The sequence below is a fragment of the Neofelis nebulosa genome, chromosome 6 (assembly GCF_028018385.1).
Source record: "Neofelis nebulosa isolate mNeoNeb1 chromosome 6, mNeoNeb1.pri, whole genome shotgun sequence".
In the NCBI taxonomy this organism is placed as follows: Eukaryota; Metazoa; Chordata; class Mammalia; order Carnivora; family Felidae; genus Neofelis; species Neofelis nebulosa.
The window spans coordinates 114,785,477-114,807,478 of record NC_080787.1 but is presented as its reverse complement, the minus strand read 5'-3'; the positions used below and the strand labels follow the sequence as shown (position 1 = coordinate 114,807,478).

Below are 22,002 nucleotides of genomic sequence, written 5' to 3'. Positions count from 1 at the left end.
ACGTCTCAGCCTAAAATATAAAACCATATTTTTGTTTAATGTTACTATTTGTTCAATTCCAAATTTTAAAAATGTTATTCTGCACATATAAAAATAGTGCAGCATACACAATTAATGTTATCGCTTTCACAAACTTGACCACGATTTTCTTACTAAATTCAGATCTCCCCACTTCACCATTAGTCATAGATTCACAAATGATTTTTATGAAATTGAAAGAACAAATTGGGATAGGAATTTGTAATTATTTTATACATTGTATTTTTTAAATGTAAATGAACTTTAACTCAACGGTCATTTACTGGAATGACACCTTCTCCATCCCAGAATCTATTACCATTTGCTGTTGGCAGTACAGAGGCCTTTCAAAGATCTTCTGGATGCACTTAGTACCTTCAGGAGAATGCAGTAGAGGCCTGGAGAATTAACTATCTGTCAGGCATTAGAGGAAAACATCTCCTCAACATTTGTTTCAAGATTTAGGGGATAGCCTTTAGTTGTATAGAAATGTTGTAGAAATAGGGAATCTCCTTTGATAAAGAAACCAGACAAATTAAATGTTAGTACAGTGAACTGTTTTTTACTTCATGTGATCTGAATTCAGCTCATAGCCTCCTACTTGACTTGAGATTCTGAGTAATTCCATTCATCATTCCTAGCAGTGTAAAGAAAACATTGGTAACTTAGATCATTAGAAGGAGTACACACTGTCTACTATCCCCAGTGGAATTTGAGTAAACCAGAAACATTCAAATTGACTTGTGTGAGAAAAAACTCAGAACAATAAAATATTGGCAGCTTACAAACATGCCATTCAGGTATTATGGAAATAAGCCAGCCCAAATCACTCAAGGAACAAAAATAAAGCCAATTCACTATGTTTGAATGTCAAAGGGATTTTCAGGTAATAGCTTGCAAAATGAAGGGCACCTTTCGAGTTCCAACATAAATTTCAACAACCTAAATTGTTCCTTCAGAGAGTAACAATCCTCAATCCTCCGGAATTCTGAAGGAATATATTCCTAATAAAATTGTAAAAACTTCTTTCTTGTAAATGAGTTCTGTTATTTATGTCATGTTTAATTTTATCTGTTGTTATGTCTTTGTTTACTTATCTCCAAGTCTGTTTCAAGTTCTCTTGTGTAATTAGATGGGACATAAATTGTAAATTCATTATTGAAAAAATTGGTATTTTGAGTATTTACTATGTGTTAGATGCTTTAACACTTAATCCTCATAACATTCCTAAAAACTAGCCTCATTTTATAAAGGCCCTAAACTGAGGCTTGGATACTTCATGAGATTTTCAAGTTTACCCAGTTTGTAAATGATGAAGCTGAAACTCTCACATATATATATATAAATGGTCACCATTTGCCTCTAAGCATATAGTCTTTACACTAAGCAACAGTTTTTACTATAAAATTCTACTATTAATTTGACATTATATTAGCAGCATTTATTATATGATATTAAATTTATTCATATTTTTTTTTCAACATTTTTTATTTATTTTTGGGACAGAGAGAGACAGAGCATGAACGGGGGAGGGGCAGAGAGAGAGGGAGACACAGAATCAGAAACAGGCTCCAGGCTCCGAGCCATCAGCCCAGAGCCTGACGCGGGGCTCGAACTCACAGACCGCGAGATCGTGACCTGGCTGAAGTCGGACGCTTAACCGACTGCGCCACCCAGGTGCCCCAATTTATTCATATTTTTTAAAGTTTATGTATTTATTTTGAGAGAGGGAGCAGGAGTGGGGGAGGGGAGGGAAGAGAGAGAGAGAGAAAGAGAGAGAGAGAGAGACTGAGAGAATCTTAAGCAGGCTTCACACTGTCAGCACAGAGTCCAATGCAGGGAACCATCTCACCAGCTGTGAGATCATGACCTGAGCTGAAATTAAGAGTAGATAGCTTAACTGAGTGAGCCACCCAGGCACTCCTGTATTTGTTCATATTTAAAATTGGGGGGCTCTTGGGTGGCTCAGTCAGTTAAGCGTCTGACTCTTCACTTTGGCTCAGGTCATGATCTCATGGCTGGTGAGATGGAGGCCCCCCCACCCAGTTGGGCTCCACTGATAAGGTGGATCCTGCTTGGGATTCTCCATTTTCTCTCTCTCTGGTCCTCCTCCACCCTTTCTCCTGCACCCCCCACCCCGACACACACACTCTCACTTTCTCTCTCTCAAAATAAATAAACATTAAAAAAAAACTAATAAAATAAAATGGTCTCAGATTTCAACAGTATTCTCTGACATTATTTGAACACGAAAGAAGACTTTTCTTTATGTCAGTACTAAAGTCATGCGTCATGCTCTACTATGACGTATCTGATTTGTTTTAGTGCTCCCTAGCACAACAAAAACTTGTTCTGAGCTGATAATTCCCCTGCCAGGGTGACTTATAACTGTCACTCTGAAGGTAGGAAGACATCTGGCTTTTTCTTTCTCTGTTTTTTTTTTGTTTGTTTGTTTTGTTTTTTGTGTTGTTGTTGTTGTTGTTGTTGTTGTTGTTGTTTGTGTGGTCCTACTTCCCCACTGTGTCCACTGCCTCACAATCTAGCAGTTAGACATTTTAGGGAGCGTGATATAGTTGATTACAGTTGTAGAGAATTTCTGACATAAACTGGATATTGCACTTTCTGCTGCAGAAGGCACCAGTTTGTTTGTTTTAGGAGTCCTACGTATGTTGGCATCCGGTAACTGTTTTTTCACCAGATTCTCTCTGTGTAGAATCTCTTCTCTTAATTTCTTTACCTGGCAAACTAATTTTAGGTCTTCCAATGCAGTTTACAGTTAATCTACTCCAGGGATCTTTCTACAACACCCCCTCTGTATATATTATTTACCATCATCACACTGTATTATAGTAATCTATTATAGTGATCTAAGTCTGTTTTAGTCAGTATATTGGCAACTTCTTTAAGGCAGGGCTGGGGTTTAATGTTTTTGGTATTACTATTATTATTTTTTAATGTTTATTTATTTTTGAGAGAGAGAGAGAGAGCACAAGCAGAGGAGGGGCAGAGAGAGAGGGTGAAACACAAAATCTGAAGCAGGCTCCAGACTCTGAGTTGTCAGCCCAGAGCCCGACATGGGGCTCAAACTCACAAGCCATGAGACCATGACAGGAGCCAAAGTTGGATGCCTAACCACTTATTATTGATGCATAATAAGTACTCACTAAAATGTTTTTAAAATAAAATAATGACTTTATAGTTCTTCCAGGAAAATCTAAAAAGATTTTAGGGTGTAAAGTATGAATAATTCCTTTGGAAAGAATTTCATATATTTTTGAAATAAATTTCTAAAAAGCTTATCAAGACTATAAAAGATTGAGATTTTACATCACCACTGTTCATGAAAGTATGACCTGGAAAGAAGTGACTTAGATTGAATAGGCACCATTCTATGAAGATATTTCTGAAAGCCTTAGTATTTAGAAACAATTGATTTATATTCATGGCCACTTGTACTTTAAGTTTTAATCATTTAATTGACTTCTTCCTAAATCTAGATTCTTCCTAGATTTAAAAGCTACAAAATATCAGCCTACTTTAGAAATATTTTCTTCAAGAACAGCTCTCTAGAAAGATTTGAGAATGGATATTTACAAGTATACATCTTTTTGACTTATGAAGTAAGTAGAGACTGAGTCTCCCACCTGCAGTCATGGACTCCCTTATAGAAGACGACCCTTTTCTGGCCTTAGGCAGTGGGAAAGGGGCTTTGAGCACCTCAAATCTGGAGCCTACATGGAAATTCAGCTCACTTCTTAGGAGCTGAATGGCCTGAAAACCTGTTCACTTTAGTTTTCAAACCATAAAGTGAGAATACACCTACTCCTAAGGATCTTGTGAAAATTAAATGACTTAATGTATCAAAACTGATTGGGATTGTTCTAGGCATAGAGTAAGCAGTATGTAAATGTTAGGTAGGGAAAAATAATGGAGATCAAACTTTCTGTAGAGTGCCCAGCCTCATCTTCTCTTTGTACACTGAAAGAGGAACTTTCATGTTGCCATCTGTTTCTATCAGATCTTTGCTCTCATTAGGAAAAAAAATTAATAATAATACGGATCGATACTTTTCTAGGTATATGACTGGCGTGTCATGAAACAATGTGCTTTTATGCATGCTTGAATATGCTCAAGAATCAACCTAGATGGTCTAACCACTATAAGGGAATCCTATAATGAATGGAGACTAACCACTACTTGGCAAGAGGGTCCAGGATTCCTCCCTTCTCACCACCACAGAAGGTGGTGTGTGTGCCTCTCCAGTTGCTCTGCTTGCTAATCCACAATTCACCAGACCAAACTAATTTTGACAAATTCTAAAAAAAAAGGAAAACTTCCAGTAAGCAGGCAGGTCTGCTGACATTTGATAATATCTAGTTGTCAGTGAGATTTCAGAAGGTGCCTATGCCCACACCAATTCCTGGATTTAAAAGAAACACACAGCAGAAATTTGTGGAATGAAAATTAATGATAAAACATTTTGCAGGCATTTCATACGGGATCATATGTTAGTTAATGTTTACAGTTCATGGCCTGGATGGTTTTGGTTAATTAAAGAAATCACTTGGGATAAGGAAGCACTCAGAAACGATTGTGGGTTTTTATACAGTTCATAATAAGCCCAGAGACTTGAGGGAGCCTTTCAAGGCTCTATAAAACTGAATATATTTTCCCTTTGGCCCATTATTTACTTAACTGCAGGTCATTTACTTCAGCAGGAGAAAATGTACCTGTTCAATATCAAAAGGCCCATGAATTTTAACCTTCTTTTATTGCCCTATTATATCATTTGAGAATTTTAAGTTAAATGAAAAAAATGGTGATTTTTCTCTATATTAGGACTCCTCTCAGCTTCTGTGATTTTAGTTTCCATAATTTAAAGTGCATATTGAAAATAAATTGCTTTATTTGATTGCATGTAGATTTTCCATTAATGAAGTCCAGTAGATATATTTAACATTGTATATACATCTATGAAAAGTAATATATTCAGAAATAGCTCTGAAGATAACGGAACCTGTGTATGTATCCACTTAAAGATCTCACCTAATAACAATTTTCTTATTGCATAATAATATGAATTTATACTTCAGATTATGAATTATGCATGTTGGGGAAGGATCTAGCTATTTTAGTTGAGGATATTAAATTTGTTAATACTTTTTTTTCAATACCCACTCCTGCATTGTGTGCACAGGACAAAGCCCAGCTGTACCACCTCCATTACCAACAGAACAAGCTTCCAGACCCACTCCGGCATCACCTACTCCTGAAGGCAAGTATTTTGTGTTTCCAAAGTTCTCCTCTATTATAGATAAAGTAGAATGCAGAGAAACAAGAAACAATAGTAACAGCAGAAACAAAAAATCCGTATTTTCTTAAATAGTGTTGGTACATCTAAGCTACAGTTTCCTTTCCCTGAAATTACAACTTGCTGTCTTTTGGAAAACCAAAATTTTTCCTCTTAAGATTTTATACTGGTGATCATCAGCTTCCAGAAGAATGACCAGCTTCATGCTTTGGAAATCAAGCTAGAAAGTACAGAGACAAATAGTCAAGGATATGTCATGCAACTCATGCAGTTTTACCACAGCTTGACCAGTTTAGTGTCTTTATGACTCTAGGACAGAGTTTCTGGGTTTAAATCTGAGTTTCACCTCTTACTAGTTTTGTACATTTTCGTTTACTTAAACTCACTCTTCATGAGTTTTATCACCCATGAGATGAGTTGAAAATAGTACTGAGCTCATAGAATTAGTGTGAGGATACAATGGTGTGTATGTGTGTGTGTGCCAGTTTATAAGCACTTTATAAAATTAATGACTAATACTGCTGCTATTAATTAGTTCTTCAAAATATGGTGTTTGGGATTGGCAAAATTAGGGGAGGCAAGTGTCATCACAATCGATTTTTCAAAATCAGTTGTCTTCATTTATTCATTCAACTATCATTTATTAAATTCCAACCATGGGATCACATCAGGTATTGCCCAAAGTACTGGAGATTCAAAGATTAATAGAAAATAGTTCCTGTCCTACCAAGACTCAGTTTACAGGTGTAAAATTAAAAGTAATTAAAGAGGAGCCAGATATAAAACACAAAGAATTAAAGCCAAGTGCACCACTACTTTTTTGCAAGGGTACAGATGGAGGTCTCCTTCAGACCATCATAGCACCCCTTCCACTCCTAGCTCTGTCAAACACTGACTTTCTGTGTGTGTGTGTGTGTGTGTGTGTGTGTGTGTGCGTGTGTGTTTATGGACACAGACTGCTTACCCAGGTTCCACACCCATCTGTCCAGCAGCTACCTGTCAACTTTGCTCACCCCATGAGTTCAGCATCCCCAGAGAAAGAACTGTCTCGCAGAAAAAAAGTCAGAGTCCTAGGACCTGAAGTGTAAGAGAGGAAAAAATTTCAGGTGGACACACCCTGTCATCCCCACAGACCCTTAGACCTAGGGCAGGATGTAGCCAGAGGAGGTCCCATAGAGCCCTGTAAAGCACAGAACCTATGGGAGGCACCTTGGTTGCTGGGTTCTAAGAGTTGTGGTGATTACCACGATAAGATAAGAACCAAAATAGAAATCAGTGCTGAGTACCGTGGAAGCTTAAAGAAGGGAGGGCATAGCTCTGCTTGGAAGAAGTGAGGAGAATTCCAGGAAAGGCTTCTCTGCAGAAGTGACTGTGGAGCTTAAATCCCAAGAATATGGAAGAATATGCAAGGAAGGCAAGAACATTACCAACAAAAGAATTGGCATATGCAAAAACATGGAGATGAGAAAGAAAGAGGTTTTGTTCAGATACGCCTAAGTACTTCATCCTGGAGAGAAAGAAGGCAACATGAAGAGGGTCTGGGACAGATGAAAGGGCATGCAAAGGACAGATCACGAAGTGCCTTATAGGCTAAGCTTGGGATTTATATTTATCTTTAAATTTTTATTATAAAGCATTGAATAGTAAAATAAATCTGCAATATACTCAGCCTGCAGATACATTTATCAACATTTTCTATTCTTACTTATCCAAACTTTCTTTTCTTTCCTTTTTTCTTCCTTTTTTTTACTGCTTATATTTTTATTACTTTTGCAGATCTCTGATATCATGCTATTTCACCCAGCTAAGGAATTTTTATTTCCTTTTAAAATTTTTGACATGTTTACATGGTTCAAATTTTAAAAATTACAAAAATGATGTAAGCTAGTGGAAAGTTTCCCTTCTGGCCCTATGAACTAACTACACAGTTCTCCTTGTAGGCAACCAATGTTAGCTCCTTCCAGAGATATTTTGTACATACACAAGCAAAATATTTTCACCTCAGCTAAGTAATTTTTTTTCTTTAGACGATAAGGAATTTCCCATAGGTGAGATAGATATGTTCATTTTAAAAGGACAATTTGACTGCCATCTTGCTGGTCTAGACAGGTGGTATGAGAGTGATTGCAGACACTTGAGAAGAGAATAGTCCAACTAAGTTGTAATGCAAGCACTTAACAGTGATGTAACAGTTGGAGAGAGCAGGTAGATCAGAAAAGTACCGAAAGGGAATCAGTTGGTTAAAGTATCTGATTACTATACATGCGGAGATGCAACAAGTAATTAAAATGACTCCGGCTTTCTGAATTAGATATCGAGGTGGACAGAGGTGCAGTTAACTAAGATGGGAAACCACTGAAATAAAACAGGCCTGGTGAGGAGAAGCAGGATGGTCATGTGTTTAGGACAGACTGGTACACGACAGTTTCGCATGGGCTTCCAGGTAGAATTACTGAGCAGACCATGCTAAATTGGCACATGGAACTCCAGAAAATATTATATGGCTGTTATCTGGAATTATATACTCATGTAAACTGTCCTTTCCTCTATGCCTTACTTATCTTCTATCCCCCAAACCCCATCCCCAGATGAAGCTCCATAATGAGGAGGAAATGTCTGAGAAGTTCAGTTCATTTCATGTATCCAAACCCCTCTTACAAAGGGGACCAGGTCTTATTGAACATTTCTTGTTACCTAGAGGGATTGTGGGAATTCTGTGTCTCTGAAAATAGTGATTTACAGCCTGTGCTCTAGAATCACACAGATCTGTATCCAAATTCTGATTTTGCCATTTTCTACCTGGAGGAACAAATGCAGTAACTAAACTTTTAGCCTGTTTATTGGTAAAATACTGATACTCATATTACCTGTCACAGAGAGGTCTTGTAAAGACAGAATAGAGCTACAAATATTTCAATTATTATTACTGTGTTTGATATTCATAAACTTAGGAATTCTCCTTCAACTGCATTTTATTGATTTAAGACAACTTTTCACAAAGAATAGTTTGCAGATCGTCAGCACCAAAATCAACTGTGAAGCTTCTTAAAAATTCATATTCCCACCATATCTTAGACCTAACATATCAGATTCTCTGGCAATTCAGAGAGGAAAGAAATCTCTATTTTTATCAAGCTCCTCAGTTGAATCTTATACACACTAAATTTTGAGAACCTTTGGTTTACGTCCATGTGTAAAAAAACCTTACAGATCCAACAAACTGTTTTATACCAAACACCTAAACTTGGTAGCCTGTTTCAAATAGTCTTTTCTATTTTATTTTAATTAAATGAAATTAATTAATTTAATTTAATCTGAATGCCTTTGTGAGAGATGCATTATCCAATTGACTACAGACCAAATGATCCTTTTGGCTATTCATTTATATTTCACACAGCTAATTGCCAGGGAAGGATTTGGGTAGCTGGGCAGGTGATGTTTTCCTTTGGTTGTGTTCTGACATCAGCATGTTCTATGCACCTTCTGTCCAGATCCTGACCAAGTCACACCTGCAGTTATGCTCTCTGCAACTCATATTTATTTAGAATATTATGTTTTCTGTACTTATATGAATTTTACATTTGATATTTCAAAACCTTGTAAAGTACACATTATTAAGGATTAACAAATGTAGGTTTGAAATTTATTTATTTATGCTAAGTTAGTAAATAGCAGATCTGGGTTTCCAGCCCAGAATTTCTAGTTCTATGCCCAAGGATCTTTCTCATATACTGCTATGAAGACATTAGCATTTGAGGCTCCTACCTTCATGTCTTCTGAGGCCTCAACAAGTTTTGGAAGATGAAGACATAAAGTGTTGTGCTTTAGATTTCATGAAGTTCTGTGATAGAAACATCATGTTCTGATCTTAGTATAGAGAAACCTAGCAATGCTTCTTAAAATTTAGTGTGCGCACAAATCTCCTAGGGCTCTTGTGAAACTGTAGATTCAAATTTGGTAAGTCTAGTGTGGGGCCTGAGATTCTGCATTTTTACCAAGCTCCCAATGTTTGCTGATGCTTCTGGTCTAGGACTCCATCTCAGTAGCAAATCCCTAGGTGATTTAGAGGGAAGTGGAGAGCAATTAAATATTTCTAAAAATGCTTTTAATTTAGTACTAGTCACCTAAATGACCTGTAATTGGCCAAATGTCCTTCAGAATGACTAAAATGTCACCCATGGAGAAATTTTGACTGTTACTTGTCTGGGAAAGAACAATAGTTTTCAAGTCAAGTACCTAAGCATTCTAGAAAGGCTTGTAAGAGAGCAAGAGAAATGCCAGTGGGAATGGGGGGAAAGGTTACATTATACTTGCAAATTATAATAACCTAGTGTACAGTATGTAAAATATTTTGATTTGGCCAGCTACACAAATGGAATGAACTAGTAGCTTTAAGCTTTAAATAAAATCCTGTATCATCTGTTAATCAGTGGTATATCAATACCCATCTAAAAAAAAAAAAGAATTTTTTTGGTCATTAGAGATCACAATTTAATGTAAAGTACTTGTAAAATCTTACTCCAAGACTCCAAATCAACAATGCTTCCTGAATTTTTAGAGAACAGTCCAGGACTAGTCCCAGGTTTGAAACCTTTGTCTCCCATCCAAAACTGCCGCACACACATTTTATTGGGTCCACACAAGTTTTCTACGTACTGATTTTTAAGTGTGGTCATCTTGAATATGGGGAGTTTCCCATTGTTTCCATCAACTGCCACACCTCTGTTTCACCCATTCACTCATTTGGCTCTTGATGTCATTTCTGTGTGTGACCATTATGTGAAGACAATTCCTCTCGATATTATAATTTCTTAAATTCCTGATCAGCACTGGATGTCTTGGTTTGCAAGAGCTGCCAGACAAAACACAACAGATCAGGTAGCTTACGCAACGGAAACTTCTCATAGTTCTTTAGGATGGAAGTCTGAGATCAGAGTGCCATGATGGTCAGGTTTCTGGAAAAAGCCCATGTCCTGGCTTGTAGACATCTACTCCTTGCTATCTTCACATGGTGAAGAGAGAGCTCAAGTGGCTCTTCCTGTCCTTGGGACACAGTTCTATGGGATCACGGCTCCTCTCTTACGACCTCATTTAAGCTTGATTACCTCCTAAAGGCCCCATCTCCATCCAGTACAGTCATATGGGGGTTAGGGCTTCATGTGTGTATTTGGAGGAGACACAATTCAGTCCTTAGCACTTGGTAACCTCTGAGCCTCATTATTAGTAAATTAGCCGCTTAAATGTTTACCTTATACAATTAGAGTTGTTTAAATATTTCTTTTTGCGTAGTTGATGATTTGCCTTTGCATTTCTATTATATGTGGTTTCTCACCAGTATAAATTCCCAACTTGTATCATCTTTTGCATATGCTTGATATTGATAGGAGTTAAATATTTTTAAAAATGTCTTAACTGGACTCAAATGTAACTGAGTTATACTGAAAATAATAAAACCAAAACTGAGTAAACTCATCACTAGCAATTATTGTATATCATTTACCTAGCTAGTAAGCAGATTATTTAGAAAAAAATGCTCAGAACTTGACAGAGAGAGAGACAGAGACAGAGAGAGTTCAGAGTCACATTTTGTTTGGCATTTGGACTATAAGAGCTTGTGTTACTGGAGATAATTTGACAAAAAACTGACGAGTGACTCTGTCACTGCCCCAATGTTCACAGGACAAGGGATAGCCTATAAATAATAGTGTCACCTTAAGTTTCATTGGATTCTAATTCTGTTGTTGTTGTTGCTGTTGGGATATGGACATAAATCAAGGAACTCCAATTCCCCAATTTGAGACAGATTTTGATAGATTATTCAAGTGTTTGGCTCCAGTTTATCTCCTACAAGAGGTTCATAAAACACCAAGTAGAAAATGTTTTGCCTATCAGTCTGTCACTTGGAAAAGGATGTGTCATTTGTAAAGTGGGACACTTAGGCTTCTATTGTTCTATTAAAGAGCTATTTAATTTGACATTTTATCCTGGAACCCAATATGGTGTTTAAGTGAATAACATAATGATGCAGGATTACAGGGCTTTTGCTAGTATCTCCTTTTACTCCCAGAGAAAGAGTCTTTATGCTGAGGACACTGGCCCTGAACAGGTTCCCAAGGAGTCCATGCTATCAGGCGATGCTGAGATCATGGGCTTTGTCAAGGCTTGCAGATGTGCCTGCAACTTCATTAACATAATTGATTAGGAACTAGGACATATTTAGTATTAATCAAGCTGTTTTTAGTGAGGTTGATTATGCACAGTCCTTGATGCACTATTTTAGTCTGAAACTTCCTTAGGACCAAGTTGCAAGAAAATGGCATTACGTAAAAAGGAAACTGCATGTGGCACTAACGTATGCTATTTGATTTGAGGAATACAGATAGAACAGGTAAAATGTGGGAGCTTAAACATATTTTGCATTTTTTTTTGTTTTAAGAAAGTAGAGCTTATCTATACACTGGATTATTAAGTTTGTTCACAGGACATTGACAACAGTTTAGAATTTTAACAGATTTTAAAAAATTATGGACCTTGCTGTGAATGAAACTGCTCTCATGTCTGTGAGGCCCTTAAAAGCTTCTGTTGTGTTTTCATGGCACTGAAAACAAGGAAAATCAGTTTCTCACAGCACACACTTCCTTCTTGGAAATCTTGGTGTGCTTCTCAAGCTATTTGTCTCATGCCTTGAAAATGTATCTTGCCGTCCTTTAACTTCGCTCCTCTCCCCACATCACATGCTTTGCACATCATAATGAAGTTTTTATTGCTTTAAATATTTGGATGTGAGGACTGATTGTATATTAAATCAGTTGTTTCCTTTGACTCCTCCTATATTTTTTAGGATATGTCTGGCCATGGAAAGTTGGCTACAATAGCATTAAACAAATCTCATATAACAATCACATCATGTAATCATTTCTGACATTGTCAATTGGCATTAAATATGGATATAACTTAAAAGGGACTAACTTAAATATAATATTAATTCTCACATTCTTTCTAAAACAGTATTACATTTTGTGACAGAATTCCCATATCCACTGGGAGCTCTCCTGGGGCTCAAAAGACTGCAGGTTCAAAGAGCCACTAAAGCTACCACTTACCTCATTAAGAGAGCTTATCTACTGAGTTCCTCCCCCAAAGAAATGGCAACTGTTATATTAACTTTAGGTTATTCTTATGTTTAGCCACTTTATCATCAAATGTTCATCAGAACTGTATTTCTCAGGAGGAATTAGCCCCTGACTCCTCTCAGACAGAATCCTCAGTGATTAAACAAACAGCTTCAGGCAACATTTTCCAACCTCACCCCATCACCAAAAAAAAAAAAAAAGTTGCTTCATAAAATCGTAGTAGAAGCACAGTTACCAGGTATGATCCCATTATTTTTTAATCAACAATGCGAAAAGATTTTTTTCTTTCCCCCTACTCAACATGGACATCCCCCACAACATCATGTTTTTTGTTTTTTGTTGTCATTGTTCTCTAAAGAATAGAAAATTTCTACTCACATGTAATTATTCAACATTTAATGTAAAATTGTCACAACTTGTCTATTGTGGCAAATATGTGGAAAGAAGTTATGTGATCCTTTATTAACTATATATCTTATGCTTAAGTTACTTTTAATATTCCATTATAAACATATAATTTACATAAATAAAGGCAAATATAATAAGGTAAATAAATACTGTATACCCTATCATCTTCTTGAATAAATATACAATTGGTACTTAGTACGGCAATTGTAAATAATATAATAAATGCCATCATCCATATGTGGGCAAAAGAACTCTAGAGAGAAGGCCAAGGACTCAGCTTCTAATCCCAGCTTTGACACTAATCAGTTATATGACCTTTGACAAATCAACTGACTTTTTAGGATCTCCATTTCTTCACCTGTAACGTGTGGGGACAGAACTTAAATGGTCTCTTTCTTTAAAATGTTTGTTTGATGTTTATTTTTGAGAGAGAGAGAGAGAGAGAGAGAGAGACAGAGTGTGAGCAGGGGAGGGGCAGAGAGAGAGAGAGAGGGGGACACAGGATCTTAAGCAGGCTCCAGGGTCTGAGCTGTCAGCACAGAGCATGATGTGGGGCTTGAACCCATGAATCATGAGATCATGACCTGAAATCACATACTTAACTGACTGAGTCACCCAGGTTCCCCTAAATGGTCTCTTTAAGTCCCTTTTTACTTCCACCCAAAGATTTTAAGCTTATTGTTTTCAGGCTGATGGGTTGGTAATTAACTGCCTTAAGAGCAGAGGGAGGACTTAATGGCTTTGTATAGAGGTTAAATAGCTACCAGAGATGTTTACAGTATGCTTGTGGTCTGGATAGAGATATCTACTTGGGACAACCAGGCATGCCCCTATGCAATGAATAGTACCACGATGCATTATTTACTGATGTACAGAAGCAAGTTGTACAGACCATAAAAGCTGTAAAAGTTAGGATGAAGATGAGATATGAGTGAGGCGAGGCTATACAATGAAATCACAAGACTTGCATTGGGCCATAAAGAGTGGTTTGGTAGGATTTGTGTAGAGGAGAATGAAGCATTATAGGAAACTTATTATAAAATTATTTCTTACCATAAGATGAATCCGAGGACAATGTTCTACAGGAGCTAGTAATGTTTTATTTACAATTCTATTAAACCAAGAACTTTATCACCTTAGCTCTTCAGTGAGATATATCCTAAGAAGCAAAGAGCATAAAATAATAAAATAGAAATTTGGCCCCAGTTCTTATTCCATTAAGTCTATGACACAATGAATTTTATTGAACTTTAGGCCAATATAATATTTTTCTTTGTTTTGTGGTGAAATAAACTTATCTCTTTCAGCAATTTTTGATGGAATTGACCTTTAGGTATTAATTTTGATAAAATATATAAACCAAACTACTTTCACTAGTTATTTAACTTAGAAACTTAACACAACTAAATGAAATAATGTGTATAACAACTTAGCACATTTTTTAGCACAGTTAGGTACTCAGCCATTAATTGCTATTATTGTTATTATTTTTATCAGGAAATTTCTCTTATATGTATAATAAATCATTAAATATTATGGTAGTTTTAATTGGTATCTCTAGAAGATAATGCGTTAGTGGCATTAGTCAGTATATGTGAAACTCTATATAATTTCTTAGTATAGAATTTGGTTCATATCCTGAAGGGTTTTGTACACACAGCTAAAGATTTTATGCCACCTCACAGACTACATGAGCCTGCTAAAGCAATTGAGCAAAGAAGGAGTATGATCAGATTCACATTTTAGATTTATTGCGTCAGCCATAGAAAGAATGGATAGCTGAGGGGTGGAGATGGGGGTCTGGAGATGAGACAATAATAGGAGACTACTGCTCATGAGGAAAAATTATGCTACTTTTCTTTTGAGCAATTCCATTTAACCCTCAGAACAACTCCAAGCAGTACATATGATTTCACATCATTTTAGAATTTAGAGCTGATCAGAGAAATCAAGTAAATTGCCTAGGAGAACACAGCTATAACAGTGATATACAATTGACCTTCAAATAATGTGGAGATCTAAGGCACTGCTCGCCCCCTCCAAGCAGTCACAAATCCATGTATAACTTTTGACTGCTAGAAAACTTAAGTATTAATAACCTACTGTTGACTGGAATCCTTATTGATACATAAATAGCTGATAATACATATTTTATATGTATTATATACTGTATTCTTAAAGGAAACTAGAAAAAAGGTTATTAAGAAAATCATAAGAGAGAAAATATATTTATACTACTGTATTTATACTACTGTATATTTATACTCTATTTATTAAAAAAATCCATTTGTAAGTGAACCAGTGTGATTCAAATGTTGTTCAAGGGTCAACTGTAATTGGAATTAGAAGCCAGGTGTCTCATATCCAGGTTTAGACTGTTTGCATTATTTTAAGACTGGCAGTTAAGTGTTAAGGTTGAGCATGATTGCTAAAGTCTGTGTGACCTGAGTAAATGAATGGCATTAAGAAGAAGAACAGGTTTGGAGAGATGATAATGAGCTCAGTTTGGGGCTTGTTGAGTATGTAAGGGTCCCTGGCATATCAAGATGCAGAGGTATGGTGAGACATCCCAGGGCTAGCAAAAACAGGAAGGCTCTATCAGTCCTAAGCCTGAAGAGGTAGAGGAATGGAGAGAGAGAGTGCGCGCGCACACACACACACACACACACACACACACGAGTGGGGGAGGGGCAGAGGGAGACAGAGACAAAGAGAGAGGGACTATCTTAAGCAAGTGGAAGAATGTCAAGAAAAAGGGAAAGAAGAAGGGAAAGAAATGGGAGTTTTTTGTGGATTATGAAATATAAATACATTTTAATAGGAATTAAATATATTTCATAAGAAACTTGTGTCTCTAGAATTTTTCTCTCTTGTCATTTGGTTCTGACTTCCCACCACTGATTATTGGAAAGACTTTTTTTCTGAGACATTTACTTTTTCCTATTGACCTATGTGTAAGGGAAGTTTTTTCTACCCCTACACATCTAACAGTATAGTTAGGGTTGATCTGATTTGACCCTCCAGCAGGAGTGTTTATGGTGGGGATCAAGGGGTGGCATCCACAAAGCAGGAAAGAGTAAAGGAGCCATTTGTTGATTAGAATCTGTTATTTGTTCTCTCATAACTTTTATCATCGTATCAAGAAAGTAGTTTTTACCCAGTATTTTGATCTATAAAGGAACAGAGAGGAAGTTAAGAATGACGTGGGCTGTGAATATGTGTGAACATGATCTATTAGTAGCTTTCTTATTATGGCATTCTGATTAAAACCTCTCATGCCAGCAAATTTTTCTCATAAAACATTTTATAAAAAATAACTGGATCCCTCCAACGCTCTACTTTGTAAGTACCAGTATTTCTTTATAAAACATTTATTTGTTATTTGTGTCAGCTTAACCTAAATGTTTCCTCCTCTTAGACGAATTTGTTACAATTCCAAAAGATACTTTTCTTCTTCTCTAGAACAAAATGCATCTTTAAAGCCAGGTCAGTTTTAGCCAAATGGAGTAGAGTCTTGGCAGCTGGTAACATAATAAAGGATTTATTGTTTTAATGTTTTTGTTTGATGTAATGTTTTGATGTTTAATGTTATGTTTAATGTTTTAAACATTAAACATGTAAAAATTTTTGATCTACTAGAATAGACCTTATATGTGGAAAGAGAAAACAAAAAGTTTTGTTACTACTTTGGTATAGTTCATGAGAGAGGATGGAATTTATGTAGCCCATGAGTTAAAATAAACGCAAATTCAACATATTAAAATGATTACAACTTTAAAGTTGTACTCTTTGAAAGGATACTTGTTTCCTTTTTAATATTGATGTCCATTAGACATATTATTAAAAATGGAAAGGTTTCCATTGAAAATCAGACTTACACACATGTCCAATAACTCTTAGTAATTTTAAAGTCAAATTGTTTTTGAAAATAACTATTCAGTCTTTTTAATTTATTTAGTAAATCAAGTCCTAACTTCTCAAGGATCTGTTATAAAAATAGCAGTATCTTTGAAATGGTGCTATAAGGGGATATATATTTCAATTTTGAATGATAACCAGCTTTTTCTCTAAATATTGATGAATTTGTCACAAAAAGAAAAGTTTAATTTTCTGATGTTTCTAGGCATTCTTTCAAAAAATAATGTTTATTTATTTTTGAAGGAGAGAGAGACAGAGCATGAGCAGGGAAGGGGCAAGAGAGGGGGAGACACAGAATCAGAAGCAGGGTCCAGGCTCTGAGAGGTGAGCACAGAGCCCACAGGAGACTTGAACTCACAAACCAAGAGGTCATAACCTAAGCTTAAGTGGGATGTTTAATGGACTGAGACACCCTGGGGGAGGCCCTCTAGGCATTCTTAACATTCCATATGTAATGAAATACTTTTGTAATCCATTTCCAGATACAGATAAATATATATAAAAAAAATTAAGATGAAAATATGGCAAAAGTAATCTCTTGTAAATAATATGATACTGAAAATGAAAAGGTGTTAGAAAACAATCTTATCTTTATGTTTTTCTTACCTTTACTGAAAGACACATTGGAAACATTTACAATAAAAGATCTTAAAGAAGCAATAATTTTGCATAAAAATAAACTTTAAAGGGGTTAAAAGAGCTCTTCCAAAGTCCTTAAATGTGGGGAGCACTAAAAAAATCAAAACAAAACAAAACACAAAACAAAAGAACAAAAAAAATGGAATTGTACTATAGAAAGCTATCCAGAGATGTGTATGAAGAGGGAGAGCTTCTCACTTAGTGAAAGTCAATAAGCTTTGAGCATTTACTTTCTGAAATGTAAAAGCATTGAGGGAAAAAGAAAAACCAGAGTCTGTCTCTCTCATCTCTCTCTCTCTCTCTCTCTCTCTCTCTCTCTCTCTCACACACACACACACACACACTCACACAGACACTCTGAGGTTGTCTTTGCTCTTGCACTTCTAGGTAGAAAAGTGAAAAAAAAAAACAGATGTGGCAACCTTCATCTATATAAATATAACCCATTCAAAAGTAATGAAATCACTTATCTAAAAAGCTTTTATCATTTTTGAAAGGTTTGAGGGAAATCTATCTTATCCATTTTAAATATCAAGTTTAATTAACATAAGAAACTTTTTTGCAATTTGAAAGCTATCAAAGAATCTTTCTCTTTGCATTCGTTTTTGCATACTAAATTCAGAAGTAGAAAAAAATTTGTCATTATGTCAGAGAACGTCAGCCATAAGGGAGCTGAAAGATAAGTTTGACAACACAAAGCAAAAGCTAGAACTTCTTTTCTGTCTAAGGGTCTGTTCACTTGCAAGTTTTTAATAGAATAAGTCCACCTCAAGCTTTATTTTCCATTTGCAGCGAGAGCAGGATGTGTTTATCCTTTAGTTTGGACTCCTTGTTATGTCAATTACAGGATTTGGGAAACTGGGCAAGTGTCTTTTTCCTGAGCAGATTTCCTCACAGGTTACAGGAGGTATACAGTTTTTACCTGAGGACCAAGTTAATGCTGACATCTGTAAGGTCAAGTGCTTTATGACCTTAATGAGTGACGTTCCATCCAAACTTAAACACGTATGTTTGCCTTGCTCAGACCATACAAAATAATTATGGAGATCCCTTCTCCACAATCCTTTTGAGGCTTAATGAACTGTATTATGGTATCTTGAAAAAGTTTGGACTTACATTGATCAGATCTAGAGTCCTTTGGGACATTTCCTTTGTGAATGGTACTATTATCGCTAGGAATTCTCAGCAGCGCCTGGGTGGCTCCACCAGTTAAGCATCCAACTCTTGATTACAGCTCAGGTCATGATCTCACAGTTCTCTGGGCTGACAGTGTGGAACCTGTTTGGGATTCTCTCTTTCCCTCTCTGTGCCCCTTCCCTGCTCCAGCTCTCTCTCTCAAAATAAACTTAAAAAAAAAAAAAAAAGGAGTTTGTAAGAGGTGCCTGCAGGACAGGAGCAGTCACTCTGCACCTCAGTTCCCTCAGCTGGCCGTGGCAATAACACTGGCCACCCTCTGTCCAAACCAAGCTCTACGGGCTATTTCCGACTCAGTCTGTGCTTACTTCCCCCAGAAGTAGCTTTTGCAAGTTTCACATGGCCTTCTTGGTTTTGGGCCTCTGCGATGGTTCCCTTAGATTCTACCTTGAATATCCTTCAAAGTCTTTATTATAATTGTAAACTTCCCCACTTATTCCCATACCTAGTGTTCCCGGAGGGAATCTTTTAACACTATAGACCCTGGCAAGGGGTCTGACATAAGGGAAAATAAACGTCTGTTGATTGAGAGAATTGTAATTTTAAAAGTCTCCAGGCAGTCACTGAAAGGTGCGATGGAATTGCTGATTGTGAATTGTTTGTTGTTAATAGCTGATAATGAGAGGAGCTGGCTTCCAAGAATAATTCAGCTATCACTAACAGAAAAGCTAAGGCAAAGACATCGGATTCAGGTTCGGACAGGCCAGTTTAGTTATGCCAGATAATTCAAGTGAAGTCCTTAATTTAGAGAGCTTTGCTGCCATAGCAACCTAATTACAATGTAAAGTGAGGTACTCCTACCATGATTCTGTAATGTTACATTCCTTCAAGAGTCCCAAATATAATTCAGAGGAAGAAAACAAGGAAAAAAGAAAAATATACATATATTTGTGTTTTATTCTTTTACTTTCTTATTCTTCGATACAAGATTGCAGTCCAATGGGTCACTTAACACCACTCAGTGACAGCCAAAGTTCCTCTTAAAATGTAACTCAGCGTCATATAATTTCTCTGCTCGAAACCTCTCAGTGGCTTCTTATCTTACAGTAAAATGGGACAGTCATACCATGAACAACAAATTCTATGTTCAAGGTCTTGGCAGATACTTTTCCTTCGTCTGAAAAGTTCTCCCTGATAGCCCAAAGCTCTCCTGCTGTTTTTCAAGACACTTTTCAAATCTTACCCATTCTAAAAGATTTACACTTCTTCCTTAAAAAAAAAAAAATGCAATGCTTCCTTCCACCCTCTTATTCTTTAATCTTCCAAAACAAGCTCTCTTTTCCTGACCCTTATTACCACCTGACATTATATATTCATGTAAATGTATTCATATATATAAATATACATATATATATATGAATATATATATAACACGTATATTTATTTAAAGCCTTAAAAACTGACTTTTTCCCACATTTAACATTTTTGAAGCCACAGCAAGGCCAGAGAACATACAGTAGCTATTTACAAAGCTAAAACTTTTTTAAGTTGCCTACTCCCAGCAAAATTAAGAAATAATGCAAGAAGCATGCTTCATTTGGAGAATAAAGGGATACATGGGTGAAGAGGGCCCTAAATATGCTCTACTCATTCCCCTGCCTTTTATGGTTGACAATGGAAGAGTTACTCATAGTTACATAAGGCAGCGGCTACTAATTATAGCGAAACCAAGACTGGAATCCGCTTCATTCCAGCACAGCACCGCTTCATAACATGTTAAACCTACTGATGTACTTTTTTTCCTGAAGTTTCTTAATATAAAGTATTCCAGACACAGCCTCTCTTCATACAGAAAAATAAGAATTCATGTGCATTTTCTTAAATAGATCAATAAATATCGTATCTAGAAAAATTACTGAAGATTCTATGTGGTCAGATTTTTATTGTTTCTAAAATAGCGTAATAGCTACCCGCTGCCAACATTTTATGAACATTCCCTCTGGTCTAGGCACTTCAGCTCAGTGTCTCCATTCTTCACAACAAACCAGCAAAGTAGATTTTATCTGTCCCATTTTTCAAATGAGGACAATGAAATTCAGTGTGTCACAGCACATTGCCCAATTTCCCATAACCAGAAAGGGTCAGAGACAGAACTTAGACCAAGGTCATCCACGCTAGCACCCATGCTTTCTCTCTTGCCTCATGCTTCTGTATGATAACAATGGAGAACTGTAATAATCACTGCTGTCATTGAACTTATCTGCTTGTGTGAAGCTTCCCATGCTCATGGAATGAGTGGGATTCCAGGCCAACCTTTGCCACTCTAAAGAAATAAAGTGAAAGTGGCAAGATGTGTTGGAATGCATTGTTATAGAACAAACACACCCTTGTTTACATGACTCGGACCAAGAATACATCCATCCTGGCCATAGAAGGTTAGAAGAGAAGCAGCCATCTGGAGTGTAAAATTTGGATACTCCCTACAGTAGAAAAGAAAAGAGGGGATGAACAAAACATAAGTTGAAAATCCAACATTTGCATTTGTTTTCCCATTTTGCTGGGAACAGGCATCTTAGAAAGCTTTAGGATTATAATTAACTATTGTTCATTCTCTGGGTTTGAGATGGCATAAAAACATTTAAAAGCAAGAGAAAAGCCCATTGTAAGGGCTTAGAAAGTAAAAAGTAAGTCATTTAATTTTTCTTTCATCTAATGTTAATTTATGCAGAAGCTAATAACATATTTGTGGCTCAGAGCTGCTCCTTGTGGAGAGGATTTCTCTCTCAACCTGCATTCCTGTGATCCCTGCCATATAGAGCCATCATTTCAGGGCGTATGACACTTTTGCCAGAGAGAGGCAATACACTGATAAGTTCACATTCTACAGACACGTTTAATTGCTACCCCCTCTGAAAACCAATGGTATTAAATGTTCTAACTCTTCTCTAGCTGCCACAAACAAAATAGCCAACAACTTGGAAGAGAGGGTGAGGATGAAATTAAATATTTGGGTGCATAGTCAGGCGGAAAGGGAAGAGTGTTGTTGAATGTTGAGGGAGATAAAAGTCAGGGGAAGGAGTATTTTCATAAAAGAAATTGGCAGGATATTCTGAGCAGGGTATAATTAAATTGTTGTGTCTTTTATAATTCCATTAATTCCACTGCTGCCAAATCACCTATAGAATAGAGACAATAGTGCTTGAAGAAATGCAGAATCTTCAATTTGATGTTTTAAGTGAATTCACCATGAATAAAGTAAGCCCCATAATGACAGCTTAAAGGTCTAATTCATAAAAATGTTATTAAAGTACATTATTTATACCTGCTTTTTTGTGGACTTCTGCTTTTATTCATGACTCTCTCAGTGTATGGCCATAATCACAGGCAGAGTGTAAATGGAAGTATTAATTCAATCTGAACTAAGGCAAGAATACTGTATCA

At 36.4% G+C, this 22,002-nt stretch overlaps 1 protein-coding gene and 1 long non-coding RNA gene across 6 annotated transcripts in view; one reads left to right on the top strand and one right to left on the bottom strand.

The window, feature by feature from the left end:
- TRDN (triadin) overlaps positions 1-22,002 on the top strand; it is a 393,952-nt gene that overhangs the window by 145,728 nt on the left and 226,222 nt on the right. Inside the window, exons 10-11 of the mRNA XM_058735145.1 lie at positions 5,216-5,297; positions 21,544-21,548. Of these exons, the coding sequence (XP_058591128.1) occupies positions 5,216-5,297; positions 21,544-21,548 (87 nt within the window). The remainder of the gene's footprint in view (positions 1-5,215; positions 5,298-21,543; positions 21,549-22,002) is intronic.
- LOC131514791 (uncharacterized) overlaps positions 1-22,002 on the bottom strand; it is a 49,197-nt gene that overhangs the window by 25,909 nt on the left and 1,286 nt on the right. For 2 of the 5 annotated variants that reach the window (XR_009263275.1, XR_009263273.1), the window contains exons 2-3: positions 13,924-14,029; positions 4,210-4,334 (exon numbers count right to left, since the gene is read on the bottom strand). The exons of 1 other annotated variant lie outside the window; for it this stretch is intronic. This is a non-coding gene — a long non-coding RNA (uncharacterized LOC131514791). The remainder of the gene's footprint in view (positions 1-4,209; positions 4,335-13,923; positions 14,030-22,002) is intronic. 2 more of the 5 variants (XR_009263274.1, XR_009263277.1) reach the window with 2 other exon arrangements.